This window comes from Podarcis tiliguerta, assembly GCF_965153285.1.
Source record: "Podarcis tiliguerta genome assembly, chromosome: 7".
In the NCBI taxonomy this organism is placed as follows: domain Eukaryota; kingdom Metazoa; phylum Chordata; class Lepidosauria; order Squamata; family Lacertidae; genus Podarcis; species Podarcis tiliguerta.
The window spans coordinates 625655-641541 of NC_139540.1; the positions used below are offsets into that span (position 1 = coordinate 625655).

The 15887-nt window shown below is 56.8% G+C and overlaps 2 protein-coding genes across 3 annotated transcripts; both read left to right on the plus strand.

The window, feature by feature from the left end:
- Positions 1-22: 22 nt before the first annotated feature.
- On the plus strand, positions 23-1989 carry EXOSC4 (exosome component 4; the record flags this gene model as incomplete). The annotated part of the gene is made up of 3 exons (XM_083449089.1): positions 23-193; positions 303-509; positions 1361-1989. 3 exons carry the CDS (start codon positions 23-25, stop codon positions 1718-1720), a joined length of 738 nt encoding a protein of 245 aa, XP_083305215.1. The 3' UTR covers positions 1721-1989.
- Positions 1990-3954: 1965 nt separating this feature from the next.
- GPAA1 (glycosylphosphatidylinositol anchor attachment 1) lies at positions 3955-15102 on the plus strand. 2 transcript variants are annotated; one of them, XM_083449040.1, is made up of 13 exons: positions 3955-4076; positions 4324-4420; positions 4595-4774; positions 8322-8433; positions 8537-8684; positions 9068-9169; positions 9561-9757; positions 9965-10161; positions 10693-10846; positions 11779-11874; positions 12528-12724; positions 12954-13124; positions 14296-15102. In XM_083449040.1, the coding sequence occupies exons 2-13, from the start codon at positions 4347-4349 to the stop codon at positions 14537-14539; spliced, it is 1872 nt and encodes a 623-aa protein (XP_083305166.1). In that variant the 5' UTR covers positions 3955-4076; positions 4324-4346; the 3' UTR covers positions 14540-15102. The 2 variants fall into 2 exon arrangements, with proteins under 2 accessions (XP_083305166.1, XP_083305167.1); XM_083449041.1 differs by having other exon boundaries at positions 4025-4217.
- Positions 15103-15887: the final 785 nt, after the last annotated feature.

Below are 15887 nucleotides of genomic sequence, written 5' to 3' on the forward strand. Positions count from 1 at the left end.
CTCCTCCTCCTGGCGGGCCGGCATGGCGGGGCTGGAGCTGCTGTCGGAGCAGGGCTACCGCGTGGACGGGCGGCGCGCCGGGGAGCTGCGCCAGATCCGCGCCCGCCTGGGCGTCTTCGCGCAGGCCGACGGCTCCGCCTACCTGGAGCAGGGCAACACCAAGGCGCTGGCCGTCGTCTACGGGCCCCACGAGGTAGGCCGGCCGGGCGGGCGGAGGGCCGGGGAGGGATGGATGGCGGGGCCCGAGGGCGGACGGAGGGCTCTCCCGGCCCGCGCTGCCCTCCTCTCCTCTCCCCCCGCAGATGCGCGGCTCCCGCGGCAAAGCGCTGCCCGACCAGGCGCTGCTCAACTGCCAGTTCAGCCTGGCCACCTTCAGCACCGGCGAGCGGAAGCGGCGGCCCCACGGCGACCGGCAGGCGGGCGAGATGAGCCTGCAGCTCAAGCAGACCTTCGACGCCGCCATCCTCACGCAGCTCTACCCGCGGTCGCAGATCGACATCTACGTGCAGGTGGGAGCGGGGGGGCGGGAAGGCCCCCGGGGGAGACGGGGGGGAAGGATGGGGTTCCCAAGTGGAGGAGGCACTGCAGCCCCCCCCCCCACTCCAGCATCCTCTAACTTAGAGGGGTGCCTAACGGGGGGGGGGGTGCCTTGGTTCCACAAATCCATCCCAGTGCCCCCCACCCTAATTAATTAGGTAGGACTCATCCTTCCCATTTGTTGGAAGCCACCCAGAATGGCTGGGGCAACCCAGTCAGATGAGTAGCCTATAAGTAATAGAATACCCCCCCACCACCACTACTAATATTATTATAATATCGACCCTGTCGGATGGGTGGCATATAATAAATAAATTATTAAAATCCAGTGGCACCTTAGAGACCAGCTAAGCTTGTTCTTGGTATGAGCTTTCGTGTGCAGGCACAAGGTGCTACTGGAAGGAATTTTTTTTATTTTGTTTCGACTACGGCAGACCAACACGGCTCCCTCCCTGTAAATAAATTATTATCATCACCATCACTCTATAAAAAGCATAATTCATAATATCAGCTTGCACAACCTGCTAAGGAAAATAACATCATAAAATTCAAAACAGTAATAATTAATCGTACTTTGATTCAAAATCCAATGAGAATTACTCAGTTTAATTCATTCAACAAGAGGGGTGAGCTTGAGCCAGTGACCCCAGCTTTGCAAAGTCCAAGAGCCCTTGACTCTCTCCCCCCGCAAGACGTAGCTGTGCGCATGGGTGCCCTTGCCCCGGTGTGCTTGGTGCCTGAGGGTCCGGCTCTGGCTGGGGGCCTTGGGTGGGGAGGGGCTCCTTCCGCCGGCTCCTGAGGAAGCCTCTCCTGCGCCTTCCAGATCCTGCAGGCGGACGGCGGCAACTACTGCGCCTCGGTGAATGCGGCCACTCTGGCGGTCATTGACGCCGGCATCCCCATGCGGGACTACGTCTGCGCCATCTCGGCCGGCTTCCTCGAGGACACGCCCCTGGCCGACCTGAACTACGTGGAGGAGGCGGCCGGCGGCCCCCAGATGGCCCTGGCGCTGCTGCCCAAGTCGGAGCAGATTGCGCTGCTGGAGATGAATGCCCGGCTCCACGAGGACCACCTGGAGCGCATCATGGAAGCCGCCAGCAAGGCCTGCAAGGACGTCTACGCCGTGCTGGACCAGGTGGTGCGGGAGCATCTGCGGGAGGTCACTGCTCTGCTGGGCAAGTGAGCCCCCTCCCGGCTGCACTGTGGGGGGGGGGGCGCAGAGCGGTGGAAGACGCCTCCTCCTCCTCTTCTGCCGTTTGCTCAGGGGGCGCCAGCTAGATGCGGCCCAGAATCTCCCCCTTCCTCCCTGAACTGAGCCGCTCTCTGTGGGAGAGGAATGCGCAGCTGGAGGCAGGCCTGTGTTGCATTGCCTGCGCTGCTTTGGACTAAGCCTTTTTGTACAGGGTTGTTTCTTTCTTACATGCCAGAGAATTAAACATTCTTCCAATGAAAGTACGGAGCGTGCATCACTTGGGCACGTGGCTTCGCTCTCTGGCCTCAGGACTGGCGGAGATTTAAGAGTGGGTGAGCCTCGCCCCCTCCTGACCCGGGGTTCTGTGCGAGTGTCTTCAGTAAACACACCGTTGTGGCGCTTGACTTGGCCAGAGCAACTCTGGCCTCTGGGGGAGCCACAGAAGTGGAGTCCAAAGGCCTGAAACTTTGCACAGCTTAGATGGGGCCATTCCTTCATCTTAGCTTTACATGTGCATAGAAATTAAGTTGCACTCTCAGAGGAAAAGCATGCCTGCGTAATCAAATTGCCCAAACGGCACCTTAAACCTAGGTTAGGGTTGCCACCGTGGTATGCAGGAGCTGGGACAGAGCAACAGGAGCTCAACCCGTAGCGGGGATTCGAACCACCAACCTTCTGATCAGCAAGCCCAAGAGGCTCAGTGGTTTAGACCCTAATTTATATACCACTTTATATTTTAAATAATAAATCTCAAAGCAGTTTACAACACATTAAAAAAACAATCCAGAATAAAACAGATTCAAGCTTCAAGGAAAATATTTCAGATCCTTCTCTAAGTGACATTTGGCTTTCCTCATTCACCAGATGGTCTCCACATGGTCGCTGCAGTTGGACTCGTACCAGTTGCAAAACATGCCTGGTGCCTGGTTGGTTTCTAACGCTGGATAGGAGATCTAGCAAAGCATATGCTATAACTTCCACTCCACTTCTCTTCAGAAACAGCCCATCCACATTGAGTGCCCACCAAGGTTGGCAAGTGTTTGTGCCATGTGCTCTTTGCACAGGATGGTGCCTGCAGCATGACACAGGCACCCCGGCTTCTCTCTGCAGGTCCTTTTGGCTCTTGGCCGGCATGGTGGGTGACTGGTTCTGCCCTGGGCAGGTGGGGGGAGGTGGTCACTTCTTGGGCCCTTCCAACCTCATGCTTTGCTTGCAGCCCACATGGAAGAATGCAAGTGAAGAGGGGGCTAGCCTGGGCAGGAGCCCCTTCAGTGGCCCTGGGGTCAGGCGAGGGGCACATGCCAGTCACAAGCTTCGGGGGAAAGGGGTTAACCTCAAGGAGGGGCACCAGCACAGCCCCATCCCACGTGGTCTGAGGACTGTTGCTGTGCCACGGAGGTACCACAGTCAGCAGATAATAGATGTAAGAGCCGTGGCCAGGCTGAGTGAGCTGCAACATTTCCCAGCAAAGGCCTTGGAGGCCACGTGTCCTGCTTGCAGGAGCAGAAAGTGGCCATGTGGGAAGCTGCCTCAGGCTCAGTGGATCTCTGGGGTGTCAGGCAGGAGTTTTCCGAGCCCCACCTGGAGATGCCAGCAGGGACTGAGCATGGCCTGCACAGTGGAGGCTGTGGGCTAGAAAAACATGGATGCTCAGGTGATCCCTGTTGGTGGCAGCATGACGGGCCTGTCCCTGAGAGGAGCTGCTCTTGTGGAGAAGACCTGTCTGCTGCGCCATCAAACGAGGGGGGGGGGGATCTGGCCTGGGGCTCCAGGGGGGCTTCCTGCGCTTGCCCTTGAGCAAGTCCCCCTCTCTGCCCTGCCAGACTCGGCCCAGGACACAGCCTGGAAGACCAGAGGCCCCAGGGAGGGGGCCAGGGGGAGCAGAGGGGGCCTTTTCCATGCAGCCCCTTCTGGCCCTGGCCGGGGGGGGGCGCCACAGCCGGTCTGGGGCCAGGATCCGGCTTCCAGACGGCCTTGTGAGGGTCACACTGAATGAAATTACAACCCCCCAGGCGGAGAATGAGAGTTGGAAGCGGGTCTCTGCAGGGAAGGAACCACTGCTTCCCTTGGCGAGAGAGGCCCCAGGTGCACTCTGCACATGCTCGGAGGACCTCTTGTGACCTCCCCTCGAGAGAGAGAGCGCGACCTTCTTGGGCCCGGAAGCGCCGCCAGACCATAGACTCCGCAGCGGGCTAGAGCAGCCGTTCCGGAGGCGGGACTTCCGGCGGGCCCTCGCCGCGCTCGCTCTTCCGCTTCCCCTCGCCAGGGCCCCCCGGGAGCCGCTCTGGCCGGCTCCTCTCGCTGCTCGCGTGCGCTCGGCCGCCCCGGAAGGAGCCCCGCGAGGACGGTGGGTGCGGGGCCCGTTTTCCCCGCCCACCTCCCCCGCCCCTTGGGGGGGGTCCTCGTCCCGCCTGTCTGGCCCGGCGAGGAAGGCCGGGCGGGGGGGGCGGCGGAGAGGGAGCGGGATTCGAACCCAGGTCCCTGTCAGGTCTGAGCCCAATGAAACGGGGAAGGGGGGGTGGGGGTGGTTGCTGTTCTTATTGCTATTATTGCTGTTGTTGTTAATGGCGTTGCCCCCCTTCTCTGCCCCCCAGGGCCCTGAGAGCTCTGCGCGGCCATGGGGCTGCTCTCGGACCCCTACCGCCGGCGGGCCCTCTCCCGCCTCCTGCTGCGCCTCAACACCCCGCTCTGGTGAGTAATAATAATAACAATAATAAATTTAATTTATACCCCGCCCTCCCCAGCCAAAGCTGGGCTCAGGGCGGCTAACAACAAGTAGCGTCGTGGCCAGACCTCGGGGGGCTTCCGTGGGGCACAGCCCCCCTGCCCCCCCCTCCAACGGCCTCCCTCTCCTTCTCTCCGCAGCATCATCAGCTTCCTGGCGGGGCTGGGCTGGTTCCTGGGCTTGGCCTTCCACCCTTTCACGCTGCGCATCTACATGTCGGAGAACGCCATGGGCTCCACCATGGTGGAGGAGCATTTCGTCCACGGGGAGCGCGCCCTCTCCTACGCCCGGGAGTTTGCCGGCCACAAGAAGAAGGCGGGGTGAGTGAGGGGCTTGGGAGGACCTTCTGGGCTGCACCCCGAGTGCGTCCAGGGCTGTGCGGGGGGCTGGCACTCTCGGGCCTCTGCAGTCGCCCCCCAGATGAACCCAGTGGCTCAGAGCGGGCATTTTGGTGCCACCCCCAGCATTGCTGAGCCAGGGTCTTGCCCATCAGGTTCAGAGAAACTCCGACACTCCCTGACTCTACAAGAAGGAAAGTCTTCCATTCTGCCAGGAGTGGGATATCAAAGGGAAGAAGCAGTTTTGCCCCCAGTGCAGTTTAGGGTCTTTCTGCCCCCGGTGGGTTGGCCTTGGCACACCTTGGCAACTGTCTTCCAATCTCTTAACAATGGCAATAGAAAGTGAGCATTCTGCGCATACGTTTTCGATGCGTGGGTAAGCCTTGCCTCCTCTTTAAACCCTTATATAGTGAAGAATGTTGGGACGCGGGTGGTGCTGTGGGTAAAAGCCTCAGCGCCTAGGACTTGCCGATCGTCAGGTCGGCAGTTCGAATCCCCGCGGCGGGGTGAGCTCCTGTTGCTCGGTCCCAGCGCCTGCCAACCTAGCAGTTGGAAAGCACCTCCGGGTGCAAGTAGATAAATAGGGACCGCTTACTGGCGGGAAGGTAAACGGCGTTCCGTGTGCGGCTCTGGCTCGCCAGAGCAGCAATGTCACGCTGGCCACGTGACCCGGAAGTGTCTCCGGACAGCGCTGGCCCCCGGCCTCTTGAGTGAGATGGGCGCACAACCCTAGAGTCTGTCAAGACTGGCCCGTACGGGCAGGGGTACCTTTACCTTTACCTTTTATAGTGAAGAATAGATTGTCAGTGTTGAGTGTTTCATTCCATTGAAGGTCCACCCAAACCCAAGCCTAGATTTCTTATGGAGACAGTGCAAGATTTTTCCTTTATAAAAGCAGAAATATCAGAGGTTGAGAACAGGGTTCTCAACAAACATGCAGATGATGTAAAATACGCAGGTTCTCAAATGCAGAGGCAGAGGGCCTTCTCGGTGGTGCCACCCTCCCTGTGGAACGCCCTCCCATCAGATGTCAAGGAAATAAACAACTGTCTGTCTTTTAGAAGACATCTGAAGGGAGCCCTGTATAAAGGTAAAGGTACACCCCAGGTAGTGTGGTTGCTGACCTTGAGCCAGACATCCTGGAGAGTGAAGTCAAATGGGCCTTAGAAAGCATTACAAATAACAAGGCCAGTGGAAGTGATGGTATTCCAGCTGAACTATTTAAAATTTTAAAAGATGATGCTGTTAAGGTGCTACACTCAATATGCCAGCAAGTTTGGAAAACTCAGCAGTGGCCAGAGGATTGGAGAAGGTCAGTCTACATCCCAATCCCAAAGAAGGGCAGTGCTAAAGAATGCTCTAACTACCGCACAATTGCACTCATTTCACACGCTAGCAAGGTTATGCTTAAAATTCTACAAGGAAGGCTCAAGCAGTATGTGGACCGAGAACTCCCAGAAGTGCAAGCTGGATTTAGAAGAGGCAGAGGAACCAGAGACCAAATTGCAAACATGCGCTGGATTATGGAGAAAGCTAGAGAGTTCCAGAAAGACATCTACTTCTGCTTCATTGACTATGCAAAAGCCTTTGACTGTGTCGACCACAGCAAACTATGGCAAGTTCTTAAAGAAATGGGAGTGCCTGATCACCTCATCTGTCTCCTGAGAAATCTCTATGTGGGACAAGAAGCTACAGTTAGAACTGGATATGGAACAACTGATTGGTTCAAAATTGGGAAAGGAGTACGACAAGGCTGTATATTGTCTCCCTGCTTATTTAACTTATATGCAGAATTCATCATGCGAAAGGCTGGGCTGGATGAATCCCTAGCCGGAATTAAGATTGCTGGAAGAAATATCAACAACCTCAGATATGCAGATGACACAACCTTGATGGCAGAAAGTGAGGAGGAATTTAAAAACCTTTTATTGAGGGTGAAAGAGGAGAGTGCAAAATATGGTCTGAAGCTCAACATCAAAAAAACGAAGATCATGGCCACTGGTCCCATCACCTCCTGGCAAATAGAAGGGGAGGAAATGGAGGCAGTGAGAGATTTTACTTTCTTGGGCTCCATGATCACTGCAGATGGTGACAGCAGCCACGAAATTAGGAGACGCCTGCTTCTTGGGAGGAAAGCGATGACAAACCTAGACAGCATTTTAAAAAGTAGAGACATCACCTTGCCAACAAAGGTCCGTATAGTAAAAGCTATGGTTTTCCCAGTAGTGATGTATGGAAGTGAGAGCTGGACCATAAAGAAGGCTGATCGTCGAAGAATTGACGCTTTTGAATTATGGTGCTGGAGGAAACTCTTGAGAGTCCCATGGACTGCAAGAAGATCAAATGCATCCATTCTTAAGGAAATCAGCCCTGAGTGCTCACTGGAAGGACAGATCGTGAAGCTGAGGCTCCAATACTTTGGCCACCTCATGAGAAGAGAAGACTCACTGGAAAAGACCCTGATGTCGGGAAAGATGGAGGGCCCAAGGAGAAGGGGACGACAGAGGATGAGATGGTTAGACAGTGTTCTCGAAGCTACAAAGATGCGTCTGACCAAACTGCAGGAGGCAGTGGAAGACAGGAGGGCCTGGCGTGCTCTGGTCCAGGGGGTCACGAAGAGGCGGACACGACTGAACGACTAAACAACAACAACAACACCCCTGACAGTTAGGTCCAACTGTAGCCGACTCTGGGATTGCGGCACTCATCTCGCTCTATAGGCCGAGGGAGCCGGCGTACAGCTTCCGGGTCATGTGGCCAGCAGGACTAAGCCGCTTCTGGCGAATCAGAGCAGCGCACGGAAACGCCGTTTACCTTCCTGCCAGAGCGGTACCTATTGATCTACTTGCACTTTGAAGTGCTTTCGAACTGCTAGGTTGGCAGGAGCTGGGACCGAGCAACGGGAGCTCACCCCGTTGCGGGGATTCGAACCGCTGACCTTCTGATTGGCAAGCCCTAGGCCAGGGGTCAGCAAACTTATTCAGCAGGGGGGCGGTCCACTATCCCTCAGACCTTGTGGGGGGCCAGACTATATTTTGCGGGGGGAAATGCACAAATTCCTATGCCCCACAAGTAACCCAGAGATGCATTTTAAATAAAAGCACACATTCTACTCATGTAAAAACATGCTGATTCCCGGACCATCCACGGGCCAGATTTAGAAGGTGATTGGGATACCAATGCCCTAGGCTCTGTGGTTTAGACCTCAGCGCCACCCGCGTCCCCCTGCAGCCCTGTATAGGGAAGTTTTTAAGGAATGATGTTTGAGTATGTTCTGATATGTGCTGTGAGCCACCCAGAGTGGCGGAGGAAACCCAGCTAGATGGGTGGGGTATAAATATTATTATTATTATTATTATTATTATTATTATTATAGTGTAATGCAGATGATTTCCTAACTGGTCCTTCTGCCACCTGGTCGATACCCCCTCCCTCCTCAAGGGGGGCATTGCTGTAAAAGCTGGTGGAGCAGAAGAGGAGAGCTGGGCGCTCACCCGCCCCCCCCTGGTGCCCCTTCCTCTCTCCCCAGGGGCATGCCAGTGGCCTGGCTGGAGAAGACCATGTGGAACCTGGGCCTGGAGGTGTACAAGCAGTCCTTCTCCCGCACGCTGCCCTTCCCGGATGAGATGCGAGAGAGATACGTAGGTGCTGGGCTTCCTGGCTCCTCCGTGGGCAGGTGGGTGGGCGGCAGTGCGGCTGTTCCGCTGCTGGGGAGATGAACCCTCAGCTGCCCTTACTTTGCAGATGGTCAAGGGCACCAACGTCTATGGGATCCTGCGGGCTCCCCGGGCAGCCAGTACGGAGTCCTTGGTGCTGAGCGTCCCCTGCAGTGAGGGGCAGCAGAACAACCAGGCCGTGGGGCTGATGCTGGCGCTGGCCTCCCACTTCCGAGGTGAGCTGGGAGGGGGGGCTTTTGAGATCCTTCAGCTGATCGCGGCTAAGCTAGAGATGTGTAGTCAGGGGGTGTTGTGCCCTGTTCCCCTCTCTTTGTTTCCCCAAAAATGGAGGAGTGGAATCCAGGCCAAATAGGCTCATTTGCATTTCTGCAAGTTTAAATCTGGGTTTTCCGTATCTCAACCTGCCCGGAACTGTAATGCATGAAATTTCTTAGAAAGAGACGGGGTAGGATCCAGCTTCCTCCCTGGTGTCCCTTCCCCTGGCTGGGAGGAAAGAACTGGCTCTGCCCGTTGCTTCCTTGGGGGGGGGGTGATGTGTGCCGGTGCTGGGCCTGCCCAGGGGGTTCACGGGGGCTGCTGAGCTTCCCCTCTGTCCTAGGTCAGATCTACTGGGCCAAAGACATCATCTTCCTGGTGAACGAGCACGACCTGATTGGGATGGAGGCCTGGCTGGAGGCGTATCATGATGTCAACGTCACAGGTGAGAGGGCGCTGCCTGGGGGAGTCTGCCTGGAGCTGCTGGGGGGGAGGGAGGGAAGTGGCTTCCTCCCTCCTCTTGTTTCTCCAGAGCGGCCCCCATGTGTCTCCCTGCCAGTTCTTCCGCTGTCTCCTCTGCCTGCATTCCCCAGGCCTGGCCCAGACCCCCAACGTCCCTTCACCCAGCCAGCTCTTCCAGGGTCCTGTTATCCAGCCAGAAAGGCTCGTCTCCCAACGCACGCCCCCCAGGCTTCTGCCCTGCCCAGTCGCAGAACGACTGGCTCCCGTCCTCTGGGAATGAAGGGCAGCGCCCCCAACCCTGTGATGTGAGTGGCCATCCCCCTCATTGGCTTTTATTTTAGCAGCCTGGGGCCATCCTTTCTCTCCCCCCGCAGAGGTGCACTCGTCAGGGATGTTGGGCCGGGCAGGAGCCATCCAGGCCGCCATTTCCCTGGAGCTGAGCAGTGACGTCATCACCAGCTTTGACGTGGCCGTGGAGGGGCTGAACGGGCAGCTGCCCAACCTGGACCTCGTCAACCTCTTTTACTCCTTCTGCCAGAAGAACGGGCTGCTCTGCACCATTCAGGGCAAGGTAGGTGGGGAGGGGGAGGCCATTTGGGCCCTGCCCAGAGCCCCCTAGGCAAAGGCCTGCGAGGGAAGCAGCCCCAGCTGGCTGGAGGGGAGGCTCCGGCCTTGCCTCTTTCCCTGCCCGTGGGGTGGGTTGCTCAGCTCCTGGGTCGTGAGGGCAGGGAGCTGCTTTGGGCCAATTGTCCTGAGTCCCCTCTCCGCTCCCCTCCAGCTGCAGCGGACCGACTGGGACTCCCTGCCGGCCTTCGTCCACTCTCTGCAGACGATGCTTCTGATGGTGCTCAAGCAGGGCTCCGGCCGGCCGCAGGGGGACCACGGGCTCTTCCTGCGCTACCACATCGAGGCCATCACCCTGCGCGGCATCAACAGCTTCCGCCAGTACAAGTTTGACATGGGCATGGTTGGCACGTGAGTAGGCGGCCTTGGCAGGGCATGGGTGCGAAGGACCCTGTTTGGGGAGCAGACCTTGGCCTGTGTGGAAGCCGAGAAGGGTTGGGATACGCCCACACTGGCCTCAGGAGGGGGAGGCGAACGTCAGAAGAGCATGGGTACTGGATCAGGCCAAAGAAGAGGCCCTCTAGTCTGGCATCCTGCTTTCCCAGTGGCAGAATGCCCCTGAAAACCTAGGAATCCCCGGGAGACTGCCTCTGGGCTTGGAGGTTCCATGAGAGCAGAAGTGGGGCCTGGTTGTTGGTTCAGGTCAAAGAAGAGCCCCTCTAGTCCCGCCTCCTGTTCTCCCAGTGGCCAACCAGATGCCCCAAGGGGAAGAAGGCCACAAGCAGGATTCGAACCCAGGAGCTGCTCTCTCCCTTCCTGTTCTCAGAAGCCCTGCCACCTCTGATTGTGGATGCAGAGCAGAGCCATCCTGGCCAGTAGCCATCCATAGCCCTCTCCTCCTCCAAGAATTCTGCCTCTCACCCCGTCGCTTGCCTTCCCCAGGACCCTGGAGGGAATGTTCCGGAAGCTGAACAACCTGCTGGAGCGCCTCCACCAGTCGTACTTCTTCTACCTGCTCCCGTCTCTCTCCCGCTTCGTCTCCATCGGGCTCTACATGCCGGCCTTCGGGTTCCTCATCCTCATCCTGGTCCTCAAGATATCCTCCTCCTCCTCTGGGTGGGGAGCAGGGAGGGGGTCCGGGGGGAGTTTCTGTCTCTTGCTGCTTCTGAGTTGGGATCCAGGGCAGGGTCAGAGGAGAAACTTCCACTTGAGGAGCCCAGCTGTGGGGCCACCTAGTGGAGGACTCCCCAGGAAGCAGGCGGACTGATGGTGTCTGTCTCCAGGAGAGGCTCCCTCTGACCACCAGGCGCTGGGGCCTTGCAGGGAGGCGCTTGGGAGCCCAACTCGAGGCTCCTCTGGCCTGAGGGTGGCTTTTTCTGTACCTCTTGGGAGCCAGAGGACGGGACAGGCTCTGGAGCTTCTGCCCTGACCAGCTGCGAGGATGAACAGAAGCTGATAGGCCTGGGGCATCCCCTGTTGGGAAGGTGGCCTGAGCAGACTTCCATGGTGCCAGGCTGCCAGCCCTACCCTTCAGCCGGACAGCGTCCTTGTGCAATGTTGCTCCTGTGCCAGAAGGAAGAATTTCAGCAAGCGCAGCTTAACCCTCTGGACTCCTCTCTTCCATGCAGCAACTGCGGCCCATAGGCCTGGCAGCCAAGCCCTTCAGGAGCAGCCCTGGTTTGCCGCAGCCCCCATCAGTGGGCGAGAGGCCTCCCTTGGGTGCCCCCTGTTTCTGGCTGGCCAGGCTCAGCCTCACTCTGCCCTGTGCTTCTCCCTCCACTTGTCATTCATCTCAGCAGAGCTCTGGCAAATGCCAGAGGTGTTCCGACAAGAGGTTGAGGGGTGCTAGGTTCCCTGGCATCGCCTTAGCTAGACCCTGGAAGGCCACCCCCCTTGGTGCTCCTCTGGATACTTGGGGAGGGGGTGTCTGGTTGGTGTCCCCTTGGATTTGGGTGAGGGGAGTTCCTGGCTTGGCTCATCGCATCCTCTGAGGTCCTGCCTTTCCCTTGACTCCTCCTTCCTCTTCACGCTCTGGACCTGTGGATGAAGCTGAGCCGCTACGACGTGGACCCAGATGACCGGCTCTGCGACGGAGACCAAGGTCCTAGTCCTGTTGTTCTGGAGGTGAGATGATGTGGCGGGGAGTGGCGGGGTCCCTGGGGAGGGGGCGGAGAAGGGACTCGGTGGCGGGAAAGGACCTGCATGGGCATTGCTCGCCTCATGAAGTCACCCTGGAGCCCTGCACAGCCCATTCCTGCAATCCTGCACCCCCCCCCCGAAAAAAACATGGGTGCTGCTTGTCTGCTCCTGGAACGGTCAGTCCTCTCACACTGGCTGCTTCCAGCACATGGCAGTGTAGTGTTTCCAAAGTAAAGGAAGGATTGGACTTTGATTAATAAGATACACACGAGGCTGGGAGGGGTACGTATAATAATAATTCCTTTCCACTCCTCGGCCCAGGTCGTTTTATTCACAAAAGAACTTTTTACACAGTGTTCGTAAGAACCAATCAGATTTCCTCTGAGCATTTCAAAAAAACCCACGTGGGGCAAAGTCAGATCAGAAGAAATTATTTTAACTACAAAGAAACGATTTCCTAATTGAGCATGCTGCTCTTGTTCCAGCAGAGATCCCCAAATGCACAATGAGCTCTTCTTTGGGGAAAGGGTGGGGTTGTCCCCCCCCCAAACTCCCCCCAGCCTTAGCCGCGACTCCTGGCCTCCCCATCCAGGGAGGGGGCCCTTCTGCTGACCCCTCCGCCCTCCTCTCTCACCCAGGAGCCCAAGCCCAGCCTGCTGACGCTGGTGCCCCCGCTGCTGATCTGCCACGCCACGGGGCTCGCCCTCTACTTCGTGCCCATCCTGGGGCAGCAGGTGGCCACGCAGCACTTCCCCGTCTCGGAGTCGGAGGCTGTGGTGCTGACGGTCATTGCCATCTACGTGGCGGGGCTGGCGTTGCCCCACAACACGCACAGGTGACGGGGAGGGAGGGGAGGAGACGGCCAGGCCAGGTGGGGGCCCTGGTGCGACGCTTGCCTGTCCCGGCACAAAGCAGGGAGAGGGCGAGACATGTAGAGCTTCAAGGGGTGCCTGATTGCCCGGCGCTCTCTGGGCCAAGGGCCGGGCTGCTGCTGCTGCTGCTCTTCTTTCCAAGGGGCTGCGCTTGTGCCGCCTGCAGACCGGTTCTGTCTCTCTGCCCCGCAGGGTCCTGACGGGCTCGGGAAGCGACCGTGGCTGGATGACGCTGAAGCTGGTCTCGCTCCTCTACCTGGCCATGCAGCTGGGCTGCATCGCCCTCATCAACTTCTCCCTGGGCTTCCTGCTGGCCGTCACCATGGTGCCCGTCGCTGCCCTTGTCCAGCCCACGGGGCCCAAGTACGTACGCCCTGGGGCTGCTTCCTGCTTCCCTCTCTGCCCCCTCCCCACAAGAACTGGGCTGCAAAGGACAGGGGTCACCAGAATTGCCCAGGGCAGATGGCGGGGCGTCTCCTTGCCACTCCTCCCCCTGAGCTCTGTCCTCCAGCTACAAAGGGAGACAGAGGCCTTTCCGTGTTGCTGGGAGTTCGCAGCTGCCCTCAGCTGCAGCCAACACATCAGGGAAGGTGGCAGCTGTAGCCTAACGGCCTCAGTTGGGCACTTGCAGCCTCCCCATCCCTGGCCTAATGAAGTGGCCGTGTTCCCCCCCTTCTGGGCCAGTTCCTTGCGGGGAAAGCCAGGGGCCTCTCCAGAGCAAGAAGCAAGGAGGCAATCGCTTGGCAGAGCCAAACTTGTTTCTGTATGTCGGGCTTCCTCAGGAGACGCAAAGCAGAGCTGCCCACATCAGGATGATGCGTTTGGCCTTAGTTTCAAAATGGAGATACAAATAGGACTCTTGTCCCAAAGGTGCTTTGCAGGAATAGAGTCCTCCCCATTATCCTTCTGTGGGGGGTGTTATGGAATTTAGGGGTGGGGCGTGTGTCCCCCAGGCAAGCTTCTCAGCTTTTCGAATTTGTGGCCCTGGACCCTTGGTCCTGTCCTTCAGGGCGGTGGGTGTTTCAACCCTGTCCATGGCTGAAGAAGGAACGGTTGCTTTAGGAAGGTGGGGGTTCTCGGTTTGTTTTTGTTCCTCAGTATTGGTATCAAACTTTATTTTGGTCACAGACCTGCATAAGATAAAAAATACTGATAAACAGAATGCGTAAGACTTAAATCAGGTAAGGGATAAAAACTAGTAGTTAAAAAGTGATATCATACATAACTTAAAAAGATAGAAACAAGGACAAACGGTTAAAAGTGACTATAAGAGAGGGAGCGTGAAGGAGCACAGGTCTTGCATTTGGGGTCTAGTTTGTGGCGCAAACCACCCTTTGACGAATATCCATCATGGCAGCGCAAAATCTAGGAATTATCTTGTACTTCTATATTGTGAACGGCCCTGTGATCTACAGACAAAGGGTGGCATGCAAATTTTAACAACAAAACCCACAATACATCCTGCCCTTTCGGGCCTGCCCCTGCCCGTGTGCCCGCAGGAGCCCAGAGTTTTCTTTCCCCGTTTCCTCCCCAGGTACCTCTACGCTGTGCTGCTGGTCCTGGTCACGCCAGCGGCCACACTTCTCTTCTGCATCTTCCTGTACCAGGAACTCATTGAGTACCCCATCTCCCTGCTGGAGGGCTGGCAGCGCTTCTTGCAGGCGATTGCGGAAGGGCTGTTGGACCACCACCTCTACGGCTCCATCGTCTTCCCCTTCATCGCCATCTTTGTCTACCCCTGCTGGCTTCTACTCTGGAATGTGCTTTTCTGGAAGTAGCCCCCTGACGCTGCCTCTGTGCTTGAATGGGCCTGCCCCAATCTACTTTGGACTTCCCTGGGGCAGCCAGGGGAGACTTCCCTTCCATCCTGCTGGGTGCCACTGTGATTTCAGAAATGTGAAACTCTGGGGCAGAGGCGAGAGGCCTCCTGAAGCCATCAGCTGGAAGGCTGTAGGGGATGCCTGCTTGGGGAGTATCCTGGTCTTGTGGGATTTGACGTCTGCGGCAGCTGCAGCCACGGTTCATAGTTCTGGGTGTGGGGCAGGCTGGGCAGCTGCTCAGAGCTTGCAGGAGAGGGGGAGCTTGGGCTGGGGTAACTGGATCCTGGTTCTTTTGTGGTGGCCCTGCTTTAAGTCATGAGTGTGGCTCTCGGGGCAGGACGCCAGCCTGGGGTGTGGCTGGTCCTTTTCTCGGTGGCTTCAGCTTGCATGTGGACCACATGGGGCCAAGAACCAGCTCTGATGTTAGCAATGCAAGATGATATTGAGGGGGGGGGAGGAGGTTAGGGAGAGTAGCTGTGTACAATCTTTAAATAAAAATAAAGACAAAAGATTTTGATACAGTGCTTGCACTTATTTTCATCCAGACTTCTCACCAGAAACACAGCTCTTGGGGCGTCTGCTAACAATTCAAAATATAATCCATAACCTTGCACTTAAGATGTACTAAAAGAGTAAAGCAAAGCAGCAGCTGGTCCCGTTATAACGGGGGGGGGGGGGCATCTTTGACCCTGCAGATGTGGCTGGACGTGGCAGGGCATGCTTTTATACTGCTGCAGTTTCACTGGTTTCATGGTTTTTTGTTGTAATGATACTGGGTTTTGTTCTAATGATACTGGTTGATTTTACATTGTATACAGCTTAGATATTTTTATTTTATTTTGTTATTTATTAATCAAAGTTGTATACTGCCCTTCCTCCATAGATTTCAGGGTGGTTCACAACAGAAAAATACAAGATTCTCTCACTCTATAAAAAAAGAACAAAACAAACCAGTACCCACACACACACATTTAAAAGGGTATCAAATGTTATTCAGCCCAAGGCCTAGTGGAAGAACGTTTTTGCCTAGCGTCTAAAGGCATATAATGAAGGTGTCAGACAAAACTCCCTGGGGGAGAGCATTTCACAGACAGGAAGCCACTACACACTTTGAATTGGGCCAGGAATGTGCACCTGCCCTTCAGCCTAAGGTGCCAGGCACCCGGGTGGCCCTTGGGCAAGAGCCTCAGCTGCTCCTGGGCAGATTTCTCCCTGTGCCTCTGCCAGCCTGCGCTGAGGGAGCAGAGGGTTGGGGCTGCAAGGCAAGGCTTAGAAGCAGCACATACCGACCCCACTGACCCCCTTT

Bases quoted from the DNA above. Each gene is read 5' to 3' on its own strand.
- GPAA1 (XM_083449040.1), top strand. From the start codon at position 4,347: ATGGGGCTGCTCTCGGACCCCTACCGCCGGCGGGCCCTCTCCCGCCTC. The intron at 4,775-8,321 runs GTGAGTGAGGGG...CTCTCTCCCCAG, and splicing joins GGCCACAAGAAGAAGGCGGG to GGGCATGCCAGTGGCCTGGC. The intron at 10,162-10,692 runs GTGAGTAGGCGG...TGCCTTCCCCAG, and splicing joins GACATGGGCATGGTTGGCAC to GACCCTGGAGGGAATGTTCC.